Raw genomic sequence first — 17753 nt, forward strand, 5'->3', positions numbered from 1 at the left:
ATCACGGAATGAGGCCATCTCTAGGCCAGGCAGCATTTATTGCCCATCTCTAATTGTCCAGAAGGCAGTTAAGAGTCAGTCACGTTGCTGTGGGCCTGGAGTCACATGTAGGCCAGACCAGGTAAGGATGGCAGTTTCCTTCCCTAAAGGATATTTGTGAACCAGATGGGGTTTTACAACAATCAGCAATGGATTCATAATCATCATTAGATGATTATTTCCTGATACTTATTGAATTCAAAATCCACCATCTGTTTGGTGGGATTTGAACCTGGGTCCTCAGAACATTACCTGGGTCTCTGAATTAACAGTCCAGTGATAATACCACTAGGCCATCACCTCCCCTATATTTGTCACATTTCATACATGTCTCACAAATAACCTCAACAAAAGATCGGTGTTCTATTTATCACATTCTTTAGAGCTGTAGCCTGATAATTGAAAGTACCTTCCCACCTTCGAACTACACTCATCAAGTAATAGTTGAATCCTAATTGATCTCAATCTATGTTCACATTTACCTTTGGGGTACAGTGACTCTGCTGCACTTTAGCAGCAGAATAATATATCGTGTAGCAAATAATATAATGTTTGTCTAAGATGTGAAATTCACTATGAGTGATTAAACATCTTTTTAAAATGCTTCTTAAGTAGAAATATATCTGCTCAGTAAGCTTTTTTTCGTATGAGTCAATTAAGTACACCAGACGACACAGTGGATCCAGTGATGATGAGATGGGGTAAAATAGCCAAGACAGGGAGCTGAAGACCCAATGCTGACCTACATCTACATGAAAACTGAAATAACTCCACAGAGGCCGGTATCACCGAGTCACCCTTCATTTGCACAAGGGAAGCCCTTGACACTGATCCTGCTCTCAGAGTGACTGGATGTCTGACACTTCTGTTCTTATTTGTGAGCCACAGCTCCCTGATTGGGGTTGTTAATCTGCTCCAGTTAGGGAACTTATATTCTATGAGGCCCAGCTGGCTGACCTCATTACAAGGACATAGGCCAGTTCTATTCCTTGGAGCTCCTCTTGGGATGTTTTAGCACTGCATCATGTTGCTCCAACTCTGCCTCAGAAGTGGTCTGTGTGTAACACACAGTAGCTCACTTATTGCACTCGGAATGTCTTGGCAGAAATTCATGATCTTTTTCAGCTGGCAAAGACACTCACCGTGTCCATCTCAGATTCCAAGGTCTCCTCATGGAATAATTGTGGGAAACAAGACATGGCTCTGTCAACCCGTCCGTCAGTAACTTGGAGAAATTGTAAAGTATGAAAGAAGTCAGTTTAATTGGTTTGGTGGCCTTTTCGTGGTCATTCTTGAGGAAGACCTTTTCATCAGAAAGTGCCACTGTCAAGTCAGGAACAGAACATGATAAATACAGGCAGCAGCAGAAAAATATGAAATTATTAGCTCTGTGAATATATTCTGTAAAGTTAGGTTAGAATACAGTTATTAAATAAAATGTCAAGGGCAGTTTCGGCAGAGTGAGCTAGAAGGGTAGCTCGCTGTTGATGTCAGACTGACCAGGGGAAATTTCAACTCTTCATTGGCTGTAAATACAAACTGAATTGAGTTTGGATAGAACCAACCAAGTTCATAGAGGACAGACGCCCTACACAATATTGAAACTAAGTGAAAATTATTCACTTTTGCTTTCTCATTGAACACAAAAATATTGCCTTCAAAATAAAGCTGAAATAAAAATCAGATGAACCCGTTAGAAGATCATGGTGATATCATGAACTAACATTTCATAGACATTATATAAACACATAAAACTATAAATACAAAAGTAAATAGAAATATCAGCATATTTTAGGTGTAATTTCTTAAGATATAATCTTGGATATATATTTGAAAATACGCACATAGTGAAAGCTTCTTTATTGGAAATTCCTAATACAAAAGACTAATATGTATTTGTAATTACATTTCTTCTTCACATTGGGAACATTTTGTCTTCCAAAAATCATCTGACAAATGGCCCTAGCAGCCAAAATTCAAAAATCAAGTCAGCTCATCTCTGAGAATTAATATTGTTGATAAGCAATTGCTTAAATAATAAAAAAAATTGGAAGTGCACAGCAGGTCAATAAACATTTGAAAGAAAACATTTAAACTGAAGATTTGATCACAATCAAAATGTTAACCTGTTCATGTATTGACAGGTTGTTTTTTTGGTTCCCCAGCAATTGTGATTTCCCCTTTTATTTCCTTCAGATTAACTGTTAAAACAACAGAAGTGTTGGCACAGAGGACAGCATGGCAGAATGCTGAAAGATATATTTGTATCCATTACTCCACACCTGCATGTGCTCGAGCATAGGTTACTTTTAATATTTTAGGCGATCTTCTCTGCTCCCGTGGTTCATCCACAAAGATGAAGGTAAATCTGCCATGGCTGTAGCCAAGACTATAGCCTGGGAATATTTTTTTGTTCAATTAGTGTGAATTTGGCAGGCAGCAGATAAAACTCCTTCATGGAGTTTTGGCAACGTTAGAATCAAAGCATTTTTTAAGCATTATTATGGCCAGGGTTCCCCTCTGAATAAAGGGATGACTGTTACTAATTGACCCTGAACTGTTTTAGAAATTGGCTGAGTGGCATTATCTTTGAATTTCAAAGAGGGTTTCTCTGTATGAGGTTTGAGTTTTTGCGCACTATTGTTCCAAGCCTGAGTCAGTAACTAGGTGCCATGCCCCTACGGTGCCCTCTCATTCAATGCGCTACTGATCCTCCTGCTCACTAAATGACAGTACTCACCATTGCCAAGACATCCTGGGATTCCTGATGTTGGTGTTAAGTCTAAAAGTCTATTATACACCTGATCAACTGCTGGCAGTCTTGAGCTGCTCTCCACAGCTTGTTACAACTACCCTGACAAACTGTGAATTGGTGCTCCACTTTGTGGACGAGGTTCCGGAGGTCCTGATGAATGGAGTGATATGGAGGAAGACTGTCCTTATCCCCAGGACCAGGCCCCTCCTGCCTGCCTGGCACAAGGCTGGCACCCAGATCAATGCAGTCTCAACCATCCTGAGGAACGGCCAACAATTTGCTCCTCCTGCCATCATCCTCTCTCTGCCAGGTCACACTCTTGCTGTCTCTGCTACTGCACCCACCTCCTGCTGAGGCTTCTGCCCTCACACTGTCAGCATTGATTGCAACATGCTCCCTTTGCTCACATTCATCCACCCAAAGCCTCCAGACTATGGCCTCTGCATCTTCTACTCACTTAGGACACCTCGCCAGCTTTCCTTCACCTGCACCAGCGCTAAACACTGTGTCAGCCACTTTCATCCCTCACTCAATTCCTACTTTTGTCTCATTATAGAGGATGATGACCCACTGTAGGGCAGAAAGAGCTGAGAAGGATGGTCAGATGTGCATTCAGCTCCTCAGTCCATACAAGGAAAGGATCCTGCCAGTGCACTATGCAGCCAGCTGGTGATGCCCAAGTTCTTGGCCTGATAAGCTCATGACCAAATGCACCAGGATCCCATCTGATGGGAATTCCTCTTTACTTGATTGAGGGCTTGACCTTCAGAAGAGCAATTAGGGATGCCTTACTCCTTGAGTGAATTTTAAAAAGAAGTTATAACAATAAGAAAAGTAGAACTGAAAGAAACAATTTCTAAAAGCGAGTTCCCCTTACAATAAAACAAAACTCAACAAGTGTCATTCAGATTACATAGAATTATATTAGAGTTTATAATGAAGAAACAGGCAATTCAGTCCGTCTGATCTGCTACATTATTTCATCTAACCATAGCAGCATATCCAACACTTTCTTTCTCCCTTATATCTCCTTCTTAAATAGTTTTATGTTATTCGTTCGAATGTATCATGAGGTCATGAGTCTCGGTTTCTCCAAACTTTTCATCCATCTATCAATTTTACTGGTATATTGCAGAAGGTCACAAGAAAGGTCTGCACCTTGCTGTATGTCAAATTTAAAATGTTACCTTTTCAATCTCCTTTGATACCAACATATATAGATATGGTTTTTGACATTTTAACTATAGTTATTTTTTAAAGTGAAACACAAAGATAAACCATATGCTTCTTCTTGAATCCCCTTTCTAGTTTAGGAAAGTATAGTTTAAACTCTGTGGTGTATCGGTGGATAGGGGTGATTATGTCTTTCAGTAAGGATCTTGAGATGCTCCTTAAATACAATTACCACATTATTGTATGAACCCCTTCTTTCAATGGATATATTAAAAGAGGCATTAATTTATTTTAATAAATAACTTTGTAATGGATAACTTTCTGATAGTATCCTCGCCAAAGGTTCCAACTACAGCACTGAGGTTTTCACTTGTTCCTTCATTGCTCAGAGAAAAGATTTGAACAGACAAAGTCCCTGTGCAGTGGTGAATCAGCCAATCTCGGTCAAGGTCAGGGCAGGTACCCAGGACATGCCAACAATAGGGTTTGCACCAGCTGGCCCATTGCAGATATGGTATTTTCCATCACAAACCCCAGTAGTATGAGCATTAGAGATGAGCTGTAGTTAATACCCCATTGCAATTGTTGGTCCTCACAGCCAAGGATTTTTTGATCCCTTCAAGTCCACTGATAGAATTTAAGCAAATTTTACAGAAATAATTCAGTTAGTGACTTTGGTGTTTTTATCGTTTTCCCTGACTTTTAAGTTTTGAATTATTTTCTATCTTTGGACAATAAAAATCATGCAGAGAGTTGAGTCTTATTGTAAGGTTTTCATGCAATCTTTCTCTTCTAGTTTCAGTTACAATGAAGGCCTGCAGCACTATTTCCACCTCTACCTTGTTTTTTACCGCTACATCAACAATGTCAAACAAAAACAGGAAGTGCTGGAGAAGCTTGGCATGCCTGGCAGCATCTGAAGTTCTGAAGAAGGGCCACTGGACTGAAAATGTTAACTCTGCTTTCTTTCCAGAGATGCTGCTAGACTTGCTGAGCTTTTCCAACAATTTCTGTTTTTGTTTCAGATTTCCAGTATCCACAATTCTTTGTTTTATATCAATAATATCAAATTGCATTGAGCTTCCTCACTGTTACAATTTTAAAGCTTTTAAATTTCAGATTTTGAATTATTTCATCACTGATTTATACTTGTATTTTCTCAGACTCTCATAAGCGTTGAATACACCTTGCACTTCATGACTTATCTCGTCACATAAGCTTTTTTATAGGAAAGAGTGCCCATATCAAACAATGTTTCACTGAAAACGTTCTGATTTGTTTCAGTTGCTCAGATGAATAACTGCATCTTATTTTCTTGTGCATATTTCTACTGTCTTGTTAGAGTAGACTCCAGAAAGTGCTCATCAAGGAGGGAAGCATAGGTGAAATGTCAAATCTTCACAGATGCCCCCGAGCTTCTTGAAGCAAAATCCAAGAAAAAGTCAACACAGAAGGATACAATATAAGTTTTACTTAGATAACAGATAACAATAAATTAGTAAATAGATTAACAAGACATGATTGGACTTGTATTTAATTTGCACTTGTTTTTCACTCTTTGAACATGTTTTCAATTATAAAAGTCAAGTTTCAATGGAGAGAGTTCAGGAAAGAATTTACTCGGATGCTGCGGGGAATGGAGGGTTAGAGTTATAAGGCGTGGCTGGATAGGCTGGGACTTTTTTCACTGGAACATAGCAAGTTGGGGTTTATAAAACCACGAGGGGCAACAGTGAGGTGAATAGTAAAGGCCTTTTCCCTAAAGTGGGATTGTTCAAAACTAGGTGAAAGGAGAAAGATTTAAAAAAGACATGAGGGGCAACTTTTTTACACAGAGAGTGTTTAGTGTGTGGAAAAATTGCCAGAGAAAGTGGTGGATGCAGGTACAGTTACAACGTTTAAAAGAAATTTGGATAAGTTCATAAATAGGAAAGGTCTGGAGGAATACAGGCCAAATGCAGGCTGGTAGGACTAATTTAGTTTGGGAACATGGTCGGCATGGATGAAGTGGACTGAAAGGTCTGTTTCCATACTGCATGACTCAGTGACTATACCTGATCTAATGCAGTCAACAGAGATGATGTTGATGTTTAGAAGATCGAGGAGTAATATTTGAAATGTATAAGATCCTGAGGGCACTTGCTGGGCTGGATACTTGGAGACTGGTTCCATTTGTGGAGAAAACTGGAACTAAAGGATACAGCTTTAGAATAAGAAGCCTCCTGTGTATGATTGAGGTGAGGACAACTTCTTTCTCTCAAAGGTCAATAGTACATGGCATGTTCTTCCCCCAGAATGCACTTGAAGCCGGATCATTGAATTTATTGAAGTGTGAGTGAGATTGATTTTGGATTGTTAAGGGAAACAAAGTTTTGAAGGACAGGCAAGAAAGTGGAGTTGAGACCATACCCAGATCAGCTATGGTAGAGCATCCTCAGTGGATTGAATGGTCAGTATCTGATCTAAAGTCCTCTCCTCTTATATGGAGGATAAAAACAAATGTTGACTGTCATTTGAAACACCTTTTTTTAAAATCATTAACTTATTACAGAAAGATAAAATTCAAAGAAAAAGTATCTTTTGAAAATGCACGGCTGTAAATGAGATAGTAACAGCAAATTAGTGTTGTGGGGTATCTGGGGACATATATTTAAACTGTACATTAAAGGATAAATAGATACTATGCTCACAGCTTGAGTGTATCATCAGGGTTATCAGATCACATGGAACTGTAACCTGAGGGGAATAATCTTCAAATAAAGTCCTGCTGAACCATGTCCATATAAATAGTGAACACATGTTCCTTAATTTACAGTAGCAGAGTTTTGAACCCTCTTCTCTCAAAAGCACAAGACCCTGAACTGTAAGAGGGTAAGAATGGACCGGATGTTAGACAGTTCTTCTTATCCCAGACAGATAAGTGTTATCACTGATCGTAGTGAGCCTATGGAATGTGTTGTGGCTGGTGCTGACTCTCTGATAACTTCAAGAGGGAACTGGATGGTCCTTGATGCAGAGATTGGATCATGTAGAAGATAAGTAGCTTTTGAGATAACACATGGTGATCCAGGTTTGTTTTGATCCCTGAACAAAGTAGGGAAACATTTTTCAGAGTATTATGTCACTTCTCCTTTTGTTTTTCCAAGGAGATGGGCTAGAGGGCAGGTAATAGTTAAGAAGTCTAGCCATGATGTTCCAACTATCATGAGTATGGGGCAAGCTTGATCAGTCGCTCTTTTCCTGCTCATCATTTCTGTAAGTTATTGTATTTAGAGTTTTAGATTAGGGAATGTGATACATTTCTATATGTCACTGTACTCTCTGTACAAGATATACAAAAAGCTGGGATGAGGGGAAGAGGGAGCAGCTATCCCAGTTATCTATCCATAATTTCACAGTGTGAGCTATCGGAGAGAGAAGGAAATGATAAATGCAAGGTGTGGACAACAGAAAACACAAGAAATTTGTTTAGATCACTTGTAGAGTTTTATGCTTTTATTTCTCTTCATTACTGAATCATTCAAAGTGGCTTGAATAATAGCCAAAGCACAGAATGATTAGAATCTCCATTTGTCTTCCATACAATTACGAAAAGCTGTGAATTTTCTCTCAGTGTATTAAAGTGAGCATGCTTTAGAGTTGCATCAAAAAACATCTGAACAGAATGATTAAAAATATTTACATAAAAGCAAAGCTTCTGTGGATGTTTTTGGACTCAGTGGAGATCAAAATCAATAACTCCCCTCAGTTTTGATTGGTTGGTGCATTATAATGAGGGCTCCATATAATTTTTTGAAAGCATCAACTAACAGAATGTTCAAAGACAAACTTGTTGAGGCTGGACTTTTTCTCTCTGCATTTTTTTTGGAATTGGAGTCATAGTCATAATAAGAATCTTCAAGGCAGCAGCCATATTCATAACACGAGATAGTATGATAAACCAGGCGCATCTGTATGTAACTAACATGTGCTCCTCCATTTCGAAATATGTTAATTATCAAAGAAGTAAATCAATGGTAATTAAAATACTGGGAAATAGGACTCCCTCTGAAATGAGGCAGTTTTAGATTCATATTGTGAGATAATGTTTGATGAATCGTTTGTTCATTTCCATAAAAAGTGGAATTGAGCCATGAGAGGTCAATTTACAAAAAAATTAATGCCCTTATTCACATCTCATCTTGCAGGTCTAGTGGAAGAAGTTTTAACCTTTTCATTTCAATAAGGTTGATGCTAGAGTGAAAACAACAGAGCCAAGAACTTTGAACACCCTGAATGCCAATATCTTGTGGTGCAATGTTGAGTACATTGAGAAGTACTATTGAGGCAACCTGATTGGTATCTATTTATGTAACAAATTTGCTCTAATGCATGCTACACACTTGAAACTTTCAGACACAAAGTCTGTCACTTTTGCTGTTGACAATTTAAGTGTCACGTTTGAAAAGAAACTGCAGTAGAACAGACAAAGGGTTGGCCAATGAAAGTTACTTTCTCCTGATTGGTGTTGAGGTTCTTGAGTGTTGATGCAACTGCATTCATCCCGAAAGTGGAGAGTATTTCATCTGATTCCTGACTTGTCCATTGTTAACAGGTACTGGGGAATAATGGATAGAGTTATTCAACACAGAATTCTCAGCCTCTGACCTGCACTTGTAGCTACTGTATTCATATGGCTGGTCCAGATCCCACTGCACCAATCTTTGCCTGACCTTTCCTTCCAAGAAGCATCTCACGTCCATCTAGTATGTCACTGTAACAAGTTAACTAAGATCATCGATTTGTCATATGAAGAATAACTGCTGAAAAACTATATCACCCTTCATTTCCTATACCCTTTCCTGGAACTCCACCCACCTGCAAGTCCCCTCCAAGCCTCTCATTATCCTGATTTGCAAATACATTGCCATTCCTTCACAGTCTCTGGGTCAAAATCCTGGAACTCACTCCTTACAGCACATGCACTACAGTGGTCAAGAAGACAACTCACCACCACTTTCTCAAAGGTGACTAGGGATGGGCAATAAAGGCTTGGCCTAGCTAGTGACACCCATGTCCCACAATTAGTTCTTAAAAGATTAGGTCATTGTCAAGGCTGTATCATTTTATGTTTTTGTAGTTTTGGTTGTGGGTTGAACTGTAAAATCGAAATTGAGGATTGTGTAAAGTATTACTGCACTTTATAAAAGCAGATTACTGACATTCTAAGTGTTGCTTACAGTGCTGTTTGTTCAATCAATAGGGAAGTTTTTAGTTGCCAGTGAGCTGGAGCCATGGGGTGTAAAAAATGAGTTTTGACCAGCAAGAATAGCTGACTGCTGTGTGGAGTGGTGACCCCAGTTTGTTGATGACAATGGCCATATGCCCATCAAGAAGTATGCACTTGGCTCCCAGGTGGCTGTGTTAAGTTATGGGTGTGATTATTCGGCTAAAAGCTATTAGACCTCCAGAAAGGAAGGTGCTCTCCTTTTCTCAAAAGTAAAAAATAATCTTGTGTCCAAAAGAAGCCACTTTATTTCCCCACATCAGTTGCTGTAAGCTGTGGCTTTTTGCTAATGTGTCAGAGACTTTCTAAATGTGAACCAGTTACCCTGTGCCTCCTGCAAGCAAGTGAATGTCCATGAGGTAGGAAGATTGAGGACCTGTAAGTCTTTGCTAGGACTCAAAGAGAGTTCACTACAAGTTCAGATGCAATGACCAGCAATTTGGTTGATCAGGAATATGAAAATTGACTTATACCTGATGGGAAGATGAAGTGGTGTGAGCCTATATCCTTACGTTGTATTATTCATGTTGATACAAAGCCAAAACCACTTACCTTCAATGTAAATAATGAAGTGTATATTTAGCATTTTCCAAGCTAGTTACTGACATATTTAGGACCCCAGAGTCTCTTTGTAGAAGATGTTGCATTTACTTATTAAATACAAATTGACAATTTAAGATTTTGCAACAAACTGAAAATTTGCATACCTGAAGCATAGTTGCATATTGTTGCTGGCCTGGCTTTCAAACTAATCACAGATAGGTATGCTGGCAATTATAAGAATAGTGAAAATTCCAAACTTGCATTAAAACACATGTTTAATATTGAATGCTACATTCCTGTGTTGAATACTGGGCACCTTTCCATTTGAGGTACCCAGACTAGAATTTGATACATTTAGTTGAAGGGGTGCACTCTGTAAGGAAGTGGTAGTTGACCCTAATAGACCAGATCACCCTGATTGACGATGTGTCTTTGAGGAGGTTCAAGTATTCGGATGGAGATATCAGAATTTACATAGGTTTTCACAGAATATGCAGCACTGAGCCAAGTCATTTGACAAAACTGTCCATGTTTAAGCTCCACACAGGACAATTCCCACCCTATGTCAGCTAACCCTCTTAGCCTAATCTTTCTCCTTCATTCTAGGCATTAGATTTTATCTAGTCTCCCCAGAAATGGATCCATTGCTGTTCAACTGAAATAATTCTTGCAGTTGTGAGTTTAATTTTCTAACAATTCAAGAAGTTCATTTGGACTTGAGTTTGATGTTCAGTGTTGTTGTAGAGAGTTCTGTGGTATTTCCAACCCGGTTTAATTGATTTAGGAGCACATGGAATATGTTTGCCTTGTATGGTGAAAAGTTGAAGTTAACTTTGAGCTGTCTCAATATCGAATTGATTAAACACATTATGCTAGCTGTTGAACGAGGGCTCGGATAGCTGAGATCCTCAGATTGTAGTGCACAATTATACCAATTGGATGGGGCAATCCCCATACTGCTGGTTATTTCAATTATATAGTTATGAATTTCTTACATGCATTTTATTATTAATTGAGGCAACCCATTGGTTCAGATAGGGTAAAACAAAGAATTGCATATGCTGAAGTTCTCAAGCAAAAACAGAAATTGCTATATAAACTCAGCAGGTCTGGCAGCACCTGTAGGGAGAAAGCAGAATTAACATTTTAAGTCCAGTGATCCCTCTTCAGAACTGATAGTAGCCATGAAAAGGTGGCATGGGGGCTGAAGATGGGAGGGGGAGTGCGGGTTGGATGGGGTCAGGGGAAGTAGGTGAATAGGTGAAGATGGAGCCACGGGACAGAGAAAGATGGGCAGGCAAAGGGATGGATGATAGTAAGCAAGGTAAGGACATAGAACATAGAACATAGAAAAAGTACAGCACAGTACAGGCCCTTCGGCCCACGAAGATGTGCAGTGGAATAATCCTAATCCAAAAATAAAATAACCGAACCTACATTCCCCTCGATTCACTGCTGTCCATGTGCATGTCCAGCAGTCACTTAAATGTCACTAATGGCTCCGCTTCCACGACTACCACTGGTAAACTATTCCATGTGCTCACAACTCTCTGGGTGAAGAACCTCCCTCTGCCTCCTCTATACCTTCCTCCTAACACCTTCAAACTATGACCCCCTCGTGGCAGTCAATCCTGCTCTGGGGAAAAGTCTCTGGCTATCGACTCTATCCATGCCTCTCATTACCTTGTACACCTTGATCAGGTCACCTCTCTTCCTCCTTCTCTCCAGAGAAAAAAGTCCGAGCTCAGTCAACCTCTCCTCGTAAGACAAGCCCTTCAGTCCAGGCAGCATCCTGGTAAGCCTCCTTTGCACCCTCTCCAAAGCCTCCACATCTTTCGTATAATAGGGCGACCAGAACTGGGCACAATATTCCAAGTGTGGTCTCACCAGGGTTTTGTAGAGCTGCAGCATAACCTTGCGGCTCTTAAACTCGATCCCCCTGTTAATAAAAGCCAAAACACCATATGCTTTCTTAACAACCTTATCCACCTGGGTGGCAACTTTGAGGGAGCTACGTACTTGAACGCCAAGATTCCGCTGTTCCTCCACACTGCCGAGAATCCTGCCTTTAATCCTATATTCAGCATTTAAGTTCAACCTTCCAAAATGCATCACCTCGCATTTATCCAGGTTGAACTCCATCTGCCATTTCTCAGCCCAGCTCTGCATTCTGTCAATGTCTCACTGAAGCCTGCAATAGCCCTCGATACTATCAATGGCACCTCCAACCTTTGTGTCATCAGCAAACATACTAACCCACCCCTCAACCTCCTCATCCAAGTCATTTATAAAAACTACAAAGAGCAGAGGCCCAAGAACAGAGCCCTGCGGGACACCACTCAGCACTGACCTCCAGGCAGAATACTTACCATCTACAACCACTCTCTGCCTCCTGTCAGCCAACCAATTCTGAATCAGACAGCCAAATCACCCTGTATCCCATACCTCCTGACTTTAAGAATGAGTCTGCCGTGGGGAACCTTATCAAATGCCTTGCTAAAGTCCATGTACACCACATCCACTGCTCGACCCTCGTCAACTTGTCTCATGACTTCCTCAAAGAACTCAATAAGATTTGTAAGGCATGATCTGCCCCTCACAATGCCATGCTGACTCCCTTTAATCACTCTATGCTTTTCCAAATAGTCATAAATCCTATCCCTCAGAATTCTTTCCAAAACCTTGCTGACCACAGATGTAAGACTGACTGGTCTGTAATTTCCAGGGATTTCCCTATTCCCTTTCTTGAAAAGTGGAACAACATTTGCCTCCCTCCAATCTTCCAGTACGAATCCCGTGGAGAGTGAGGAAGCAAAGACCTTCACCAGCGACTTAGCAACCTCCTTTCTCGCTTCCCGGAGCAACCTAGGATAAATCTGGTCTAGCCCTGGGGACTTATCAATCTTAATGTTTGCCAAAATTTCCAGCACATCAACTTCCTCAACCGCCCTGTTTGTAGAGATCCCACATTCCCCGGAATGAGCCCCAATTGTCCATGTACCTGAAGCCCTCCCTCCTGTACCATCCCTGCAGCCACGTGTTCAGCTGAAATCTCTCCCTGTTCTTTGCCTCGCTATCACGTGGCACGGGTGACAAACCAGAGATAACCACTCTGTTTGTTCTAGCTCTCTACTTCCACCCTAGCTCCCTGAAATCCTGCCTGACATCCCTATCCCTCTTTCTACCTATATCGTTGGTGCCTATGGTGGACATGGAATGAGGTACTCAGTTTCTAAAATTGTTGAACTCGATATTGAATTTTGAAGGCTGCAGTGTCCCCTAGTAGAAAATAATGTGCTGTTCCTCTTATGCTGAGCTTTGCTGGAGCACTGCAGTAAGCCTGAGACAGGGAACATAGTGATTTGTTGAAGTGACAGGCAACTAGAAGCTCAGGGTCTTTTTTGCCCACAACATAGGTGTTCAGCAAGCAGTCACCCACTCTGTACTTCATCTCCCCAGTGTAGAAGAGACAACATGGTGAGCAGAGAACACAGTGAACTAGATTGAGTGAAGTGCAGGTAAAATCTCTGCGTCACCTGGAGGCTATGTCTGGGGCCTTGGATACTGAGGAGGGAAGAAGTAAACAGGCAAGTGGTTACACCTTCTGCGATTGCGGGGGAAGGTGCCATGGGGATGTGGGGAGGTATTGAGAGTGCGAGAGGAATAGAACAGAATGTCCTGGAGGGAATGGTCCCTGTGGAAGCCTGACAAGGGACGGGGGGGAAATTTGTCTGCGGTGGTATCCTGTTGGAAGTAGTGGGAATGGAGTCATATGATCTTTTAAATGTGGATGTTGGTGGTGGGGTGGTGAGCCAGGACTGGGGTCTATCACTGTTGTGGGAGGGATGAAGGGGGGTGCAGGCGGAAATGTGTGAAATGGGTTGGACGTGGCTAAAAAGCCCTGTCAATCACAGTAGTGGGGAATCCTCACAGTAGTAAGGAAAAGTGTGGACTGGCCGTCCATCTCCCAACCACCGCAGAAGGTGACATCATTAGAACTAATATGACAAAGATGGAAAAACTGGGAAAGTGGGATGCAGTCCTTACAGGAAGCAGGTGTGAGGATATATTGTCCTGGTAACTGTGGGAGTCAATTAGTTTTAGTAGAAATTGGTGGCCAGTAAATCCTCAGAATGGAAGCAGAGATGCCTGTGATGTGAGGATCCACAGATCTCTGTAATGATAATTGTCTTGAATGATAGACTTGTTGATGATAACAAAGCTTGACGACAGAAAGCTGCAAAGAGTTACTGATATGTATGTGAATGTGTAATGCTGAGGCAGTTTGAACGCAGGGCATGAAAAAGAGGATTGTTGAGAATCTAGGAACCGTGGGTGAGTTGGAGATTCAAAGGTTAAATTACAAAAGCCACAAGAGATCTAGTGGACTGGAACAAAAAGTAATCAAAACGGGTAATAGATTATTCAGTTTTGTCTCAAGATGCTGGCAGTCAAAGGGTCAGAAGTTATGTCACAGCTGCACAGACTTCTGGCTAGACCCCATCTGGAGTATTGCTCTGGCCACTGTATCTGTGGAACTAGATAGTTGCCTTAGAGAAGGCGGTGGACAGATTCATTAGATCAAAACCAGGGCTGAAAAGTTAATTTACAACAATGTGTTGCAAAAAATCCAGTTTCCTTCCTTGGATATGGAAGATTAAGGTAAGTTTGAATTGAGGTGTTTAAGATGTCCAAAGTATTTGAAAGGGGAGATGGATAGAAATTATTTCCTCGTGTAGGATAGTCTAGAACAGAGGCACAGCCTTAAAATTAAGAGTTGGGTAAAGTAATGCTGTTAAATAGCATCTCTTTACACAGAATTCCAGAGCTCTCTCCCTAGGAGCACTGTCAACACACGGGTTCAGTGTAGGAGGAGGCCATTCGTTCCCTCAAGCCTGCTATGCCATTCAGTAAAATGGTCACAGATCTGATTGTAGCCTCAATTTCACCTTCCTGCCATGTCTGGTTAGGCTGGGTTGATTGTAAAATCTGAGAAGTAAGAATGAAAAACCACAACCTGAATTTATGGCGAACAAATAACTCTGGGTTTGGCTACCACTCCCAAAAAGTAGAATGTCTTGCCTCTGAAAATTGTAGCTAAGTTAATGACAGGTAGCTGTCCAGCCCCAGCAATGTCACCAGGAGTGATTGCCCCTGCTGGGGTGAGAGTCAGTCCACCATGAGGAGCAGTGATTGAGACTGGGTGGGAATGTTGATGGAGTGGCTCTTCTATGGGCAGTAGACAGATACAGAGAATTGGGGTGGGGAGCCACAACTGGGAGAGATGTAGGTAGAAATGCTAATGGTAGTCACCAATGAGAAGGAGAGGAAGGGCACATTGTATGTGAATTGTTAATGTTTCATTGTTCCTCAATAGACAAGAGGAACATTCTGAGTGACCTGAAGATATTATTCAAGGGTTTTGTGTTTTTAACCTTCAACTAATGAGTTTGGTTTGCTCCAAAATACTTATTGCCTTCAATTTCCCTCCTTAAATGCCCTCTCTCATGTGAACCTTTTTTGTTTCTAGGTGAAATCAGATGTTATTGTGATGGACCACAGTGTGTAGCAACAGGCTACATGTGCAAGTCCCAGCTCTCTGCCTGTTTTACCAGACTACTGGACCCCCAGAATATCAATTCACCCTTATTACATGGCTGTATGGATGCTTTCTCCAACACAACAGAGATCTGCCAATCGCAAGGCTCCTACCACCATAAAGGACACTGGTCACTTTTAGAGTGCTGCTGGGAAGATATGTGTAATTATAAAGGGCTACAGGAAATTTTGCTGCATTCTGGGAATAGCATGTCAGGTAACGAATACTAAAACATTATTAGTGCATGGTTTATTTGAAAAACCTTCAATAGGATTTTGTCACCATGTAAAAAATAAATAAGGCATCATACTCCACTGGTTTGGGACAAAGGAGAGTATCACGATGCATTGAGAAATTTACACTTCACTAGAATTTTCTACTTTGAGTCACGCAATCATACAGCACAGAAACAGACCCTTTGGTCCAACTCATCCATGCCAACCACATTTCCCAAACTAAACTGAACTAGTTCCACTTCCCAGCATTTGATCCATAACCCCCAAATTTTTTACTATTCATGTTGCTATCCAGATGTCCCTTCAATGCTGTAACTGTACCGTCCTCTGGCAGTTCACCCCACACACAAACCATCCTCTGCGTGAAAATGTTGTCCCTTAGGTCCTCTTTAAAACTTCCTTTTCACACTTTAAAAACATGCCCCCTAGATTTGAACTCCCCACTTTAGGGAAAAGACCTTTGCTATTCACCTTAGCTATGACTCTCATGATTATTATAAGCCTGTATAAGGTCACCCCTCAACCTCCTGTGCTCTAAGGAAAAAAGTCCCAGCATATCCAACCTCTGCTTACAGCTCAAACCCTCCAGTCCCGGTAACATTCTGGTAAATCTTTTCTGAGCCCTCCAATTTAAAAATATCCTTTCTATAAAAGGGTGACCAGAACTGTGTACAGTACTCCAAAAATGGCCTCACCAACATCCTGTACAGCCTCAATAAGACGTTGCAACTCCTATACTCAATGATTTCAGCAATTAAAGCAAGTATGCCAAATACCTTCTTAACCATCCTATCTACCTGTGTCATGACTTTCAAAGAACAATGTACCTAAATCCCTAGGTCTCTCTGTTCGACAACACTATGCAGGGCCCTACAATTAACTGTACAAGTCCTGCCCTTATTCATTTTACCAGAATGCAATTCAAATTAAGTTCCACCAGCCACTCCTCAGGCCATTGACCCAAATGTCAAGATCCCTTTGTAATCTTAGACAACCTTCTTCACTGTCTACTATACCACCTATTGTGGTGTCATCTGCAGACTTACCAACATGCCTACTAAATTCTCATCCAAATCATTTCTTAAATAACAAAAAAAAGTGGACCCAACACTGAACTCGCAGAATACCTCTGGTCACAGGCCTCCAGACCAGAAAACAACCCTCTACCACCACCATCTATCTCCTATCATCAAGCCAATATTGTATCCAATCGGCTAGGTCTCCCTGAATCCCATGTGATCTAACCTTACTAATCAGTCTACCATGCGGAACATGGTCAAAGGCTTTACTAAAGTCCATATAGACAACATCTTCCCCTTTGCCCTCATCAATCATTTTGGTCACATCCTCAAAAAACTCAATAAAGTTTGTGAGACGTGATTTCCCAAGCACAAAACCATAAAAACCCCACGCCGTTATTTTGACGAACAACAACTAACTTCTCTCTAACATCCTGGCCAATATTTGTCCCATGACCAACAGCACTATAAACACATTTTCTGATAAATATTCCGTGGTTGACTGTGGGAACTTGCTGTTTGCAAATTGACTTTCGTGCATTCCTCTTTACAAGTTCAGTAAGTATGTATTGGCTTTAAAGTGTTTTGGCTTCACCTCAGGATATATTATGAGTGAACCAGGAAAAATACTCTTCCCTTTCAACTTGGTTAGAAGTTTTGTTAAATAGGAGAAATTTAGTATGATGCAAAGCCCACTGTAACACTCAGCTTGGCTTAACATAGACCTAGGTAGAACATACAGCAGAGAAACAGGCCATTCAGCCCAACTGGTCCATCTTTACCCACAATGTGAGCCTTCTCCCACCTCTCTTCATCTCTCCCTGTCAGAATATCTTTCTATTCCTTTTCCTTGTGTACTTATCTTTTGATTAATGTTTTAGTTTTACCCTCTACTTTTTCTGGTCATGCTTTTTTGTTAACCTTTCTTTCAAAATTAAAAACTTCAGCCATTGCATCAGCCGCAGTTGACAAGGAACTTGATGTAATCTCTGATGTGTCAGATTAAGGGCATCATTGATTCATTTACAGCTTTAGAAACGGAATAATATGAAACAGGAAAAGAATATAGGGTGAAATCTTATAGGGGCATGCATAATGTGGGCTATGTTGAGGAATGTGGCAG

At 40.9% G+C, this 17753-nt stretch overlaps 1 protein-coding gene and 1 long non-coding RNA gene across 2 annotated transcripts in view; one reads left to right on the forward strand and one right to left on the reverse strand.

Annotated features, from left to right (window-relative positions):
• LOC125466329 (BMP and activin membrane-bound inhibitor homolog) overlaps positions 1-17753 on the forward strand; it is a 48145-nt gene that overhangs the window by 13248 nt on the left and 17144 nt on the right. Inside the window, exon 2 of the mRNA XM_048560690.2 lies at positions 15307-15591. Coding sequence (XP_048416647.1) covers positions 15307-15591 — 285 coding nt within the window. The remainder of the gene's footprint in view (positions 1-15306; positions 15592-17753) is intronic.
• The window catches only part of LOC132206114 (uncharacterized), an 82390-nt gene continuing 72189 nt past the window's right edge, over positions 7553-17753 (reverse strand). The window contains exon 4 of the long non-coding RNA XR_009442835.1: positions 7553-8564. This is a non-coding gene — a long non-coding RNA (uncharacterized LOC132206114). The remainder of the gene's footprint in view (positions 8565-17753) is intronic.

This window comes from Stegostoma tigrinum, chromosome 31 (assembly GCF_030684315.1).
Source record: "Stegostoma tigrinum isolate sSteTig4 chromosome 31, sSteTig4.hap1, whole genome shotgun sequence".
NCBI classification, from domain to species: Eukaryota; Metazoa; Chordata; class Chondrichthyes; order Orectolobiformes; family Stegostomatidae; genus Stegostoma; species Stegostoma tigrinum.